At 36.1% G+C, this 3,884-nt stretch overlaps 1 protein-coding gene across 1 annotated transcript; it reads left to right on the top strand.

The window, feature by feature from the left end:
• The first annotated feature begins 843 nt into the window (after positions 1-843).
• Positions 844-1,688, top strand: LOC128261380 (ubiquitin-conjugating enzyme E2 E1). The gene is made up of 2 exons (XM_052995050.1): positions 844-1,434; positions 1,493-1,688. Exons 1-2 carry the CDS (start codon positions 935-937, stop codon positions 1,509-1,511), a joined length of 519 nt encoding a protein of 172 aa, XP_052851010.1. The 5' UTR covers positions 844-934; the 3' UTR covers positions 1,512-1,688.
• Positions 1,689-3,884: the final 2,196 nt, after the last annotated feature.

Genomic DNA, 3,884 nt, shown 5'->3' with positions numbered 1-3,884 from the left:
TTAAAAATATATTTAATAAAAAAAATATTTATTGAAAATCATACCTTTCTTATTAACTTATTTTTCGTTTTGAACGATTTTAATGGTTTTTTTTATCTAATAGTTTTTGTTGAAAAGTTTGTCTTGGAAATTAACTACCGACACTGTCAAAGAATAAGAACTAATTCAATACTAAATAACAGAACACCATAACTTTTTAGTTTAATTTCTGTACCGAAGCGCTTGTTTTTGAGCCACATATATATTTATTTTGATATTTTAGTGGTATTAATCGAATAATTATCTTATTGATAAAATTTTTCATTCGTTAAATTTTAAAGTTCATGTAGCAATAGTATAGTTTCTATGACAATTTTTTTTTTTGTTGTAGATCTTCATGGTTTGTTCTCGCATTTTTCACTTTTTCTTTAATATTATTATTTTTATTTTATTGATTTTTTTGCTACTCCACTGAAGTAGAAAAACTCCCAAGAAAAAATATTTATCACACAAATTGAGTCTTGAAGGCTTGCTCATGAATACGAAATGCGGTTCGTCATTTTCCAGTTTCTGGCACTTGAAATATGTCAATCCTTTGTCGTTTCTGTGGCTCGCCTCACTGCAAGTGACAAGTCGAGAGGTGAACAGCAAATATTTTGCTAAAAAGCCAGTTGAAGGTTTTGCCCCAAGTCAACCTGCTTAAATATTCTAGAGGTATGAGACCGCCTAACAATTTTTTTAAAAGGTACTTTTTGGGGTATATTGTATGTGGAGAAATTCTGGGATTTGTTTTCCTAAAATAAAAACACAATTTATAATAAGCAACTGTTCCAGGTGATAAACTTCAGTTTATGACAGCTTTGTAAAGAGTAACAAATAAGGGCTTTTCTTCTTGGCTTCTAGTCAAAAAAAAAAAAATAAAAAAGTAAGAAAAAAAACTTAAAAACCCAACGATATGGACATGATATCTACTGCTGAAGAAGGCAACTTCAATGGCAATGTTTCCGGTAACCAGAAAATCCTTCGCACTTCTTCAAAGCGCATTCAAAAGGAGCTGGACGAGATCACACGTGATCCACCTGCCAATTGCAGTGCCGGTTTGAAGGAGGACAACCTGTACGAGTGGGAATCTACCATTATGGGACCATCGGAATCCGTTTACGAGGGCGGCATGTTCTGCCTCGACATACATTTCCCCAAGGATTATCCTTTTAAGCCGCCAAAAGTCAAATTTCGCACGCCCGTCTATCATTGTAATATCAACCTGGGCCACATTTGCCTGGATATTCTCAAGGAAAACTGGTCGCCGGCACTGACCATTACAAAGGTGCTTCTATCCATTTCGTCACTGCTCACCGATTGCAATCCGGACGATCCCTTGGTGGGCTCCATTGCCAAGCAATATGTTTTGAATCGAGAAGAACACGATAAAACTGCACGTCTCTGGACGAAAAGGTGGGTTTTCCAACCATTCCTTTTAACAATCACTTATATTTTTAATTTTCAAATTTAGATATGCCAAATTGGAATGAGTTCCGCGACCCTTAAAGTTTCTCAATCCAAAAACGACAGCAATACAAATAAAGTATTCTTCAAATGGATAAATTAAATTAAGCTAAATTAAGAAGCAACCAAGCACATAAGTTATTTAACTGTTTTTCCCATTTTTTGCTTTCTATTTCGTTATTTGTTTAAAGGACATGTGTTCATAAATAAACATATCACATTTTATGAGTTTTTTTTTAATATAATTTAATTTATATGTATCCTCGCTTTAATGGTATATTTATGTCGACTAACTCAACAAATATTTTTTATTGACAACTTTGGAAATTGTTCATTCCACAATTTGAGAACTTGGACCACGTCCACACACCTACGCCCCGATTGTGGCAATACTTTTGAGTGGCCGACCAAAGGCGTTGCCAACGAATTTCCGCCATAGCCAAAACAAAAATTCGATAGGATTTTTTGACATCAACTTCGTGATTTCCATGCGAAAATATATATTTTGCAGAAAAAAAAGTGGAAAAAGGGGGACGAAAGGTGGGGTTGTAGGTGCTCTACACTGTTGCTTATCGATTTTAAAATTACACGCGGAAAAGTTCAGGCGAAGGAAACACGAAATTAGCACAGGCCACGTCGCTGCCAGAAACTGTCAGGTGTTGCATACTTTTTCGGGCAATTTGTGGGGAGAGGAATTCCCCGGGACATTCGCAGCAAAGTGGAGCACATTTGCATGAAACTGAAGTAGGAGAAGGACAAACATTAGCACAAGTCAGATAGCAAAGGGTGGATTCCAGTTCCACGAGATTTTAGCCACCGAAAGCCAAACAAAATTCTTCTACCGCTCTTTTACTTTTATGGTGGGTAACCCTTTTTGGCAATCAACCCTCTCGGCAATCTGAAAAACAAAAACCGGGGATAACAAGTCAAATATGCTGCCAAAGTTATTGATGGCACACGCACCAAAACAAATTTGCTTAAATCTGTTTAATGTTTTCCCATTTATTGTGCCTGGTTTGCCCTGCTTCCGCAATCGTTTTTTTTCCTTTTTTTCCAATATTTATAAATATGTTTTTCTTCAAACAATTGGTTAAAGTTCTACATTTTTCTATGAGTGGCTCCATAGATCATTTTAATGAGAGTGTGTGCGAATGTTTTGGTTCTGATAAGTTAAGCAAGTATTTTTTAAGAATTTTTTTGGGAATGGTTAAAAAATTTAAAATTCACTTTTTGAATGGCATGTAATGGGTTATAGAAAAGATTTTCTTTTAGCTTATATTTTGTTTCTTCTTAATCACAACTCTTGCTTATCCTCATTAATATTGCATCATCAATTTAGCATTTTTCACCCATCATTTCAAAATTCCCTTTAATTAAGCATGCTCAAAAAGCTAACGACGAAGTTTTTCTCCTTAAAACAAGAAGGCTCAGTCAAATCACAGAACATTACGAAGACTAAATACTCTTTAATAAATTTAAGAAATACATTTACGGTTTACTTAGAAATAGCTTTGATAAATTTTTTTTAAATTGTTTTTGATTTAACTTTAAAAATTGTAAGAGCAAATTGTATTGTTTGGTACATATAAAGTTTAATCTTAATATTATAATTGAGGTGTCAAAAAACATTAATTATAATAGTTTCTGGATATAACTAAGTGTTTAATATAATTTCTAAAATACTTGTCGATATTCTTGACTTATTTAGAGCTATTCAAAATTTCCTTTTTAATTCCATATTTTTATGAAATCGAGCATACCCCTACTGCCCTGCAAGTGGCGTCTACGAAAACGCAGCGAAAATCCCCTACACACATTCGCAGCGTAATCAACAAAAGCACTAATTGCATAGAAGACACGCTCTGACATTGATGTCTGATTTCAGGGAGTGGAAGTGAGAGGGCTATATATGGGTGTCTCTGTCTGGCTGGCAGCAATTTCATTTCATTTGCGCTCCATGTGCAGCGGTATTAACGTTACAGTTGCCATTTACCTTTGACAACCGGGGCGCTGATGACGCTAAGCTGTCTGCATGCGTAGACAGTGCCATCCCCCCACATTTTCCACCCATTTTACCGCCCCAAAATTTTCCCAACCCCCGCAGCCCCTCAGCCGTCGCACAACTTCATTAACGCAGAGTAAACACACGCATGCAGTTTTTGAGCTGAAGCTTTGCCGGCAGCAAAGTGTTTGATGTTGTTGCCCTTCCTCGGGCAGTTTAAAGTTACATTTTAGGATCTCGTCTCTGCAAACGGAAAGGGGCGGGCACTCGGGTGGGTGTGGAATCCAGACTTTCCCAAACGTTCAACGCATTTGCAATGGTGGGTATGCTTTGGGCTGGCGAAGATAAAGGGAATTACGCCAGCTTTAAGCCAAACCAAATTGATTAATTGTTGATA

This window comes from Drosophila gunungcola, unplaced genomic scaffold (assembly GCF_025200985.1).
Source record: "Drosophila gunungcola strain Sukarami unplaced genomic scaffold, Dgunungcola_SK_2 000001F, whole genome shotgun sequence".
In the NCBI taxonomy this organism is placed as follows: domain Eukaryota; kingdom Metazoa; phylum Arthropoda; class Insecta; order Diptera; family Drosophilidae; genus Drosophila; species Drosophila gunungcola.
The sequence above is the reverse complement of the archived record's forward strand: the minus strand, read 5'-3'. Positions and strand labels throughout refer to the sequence as shown.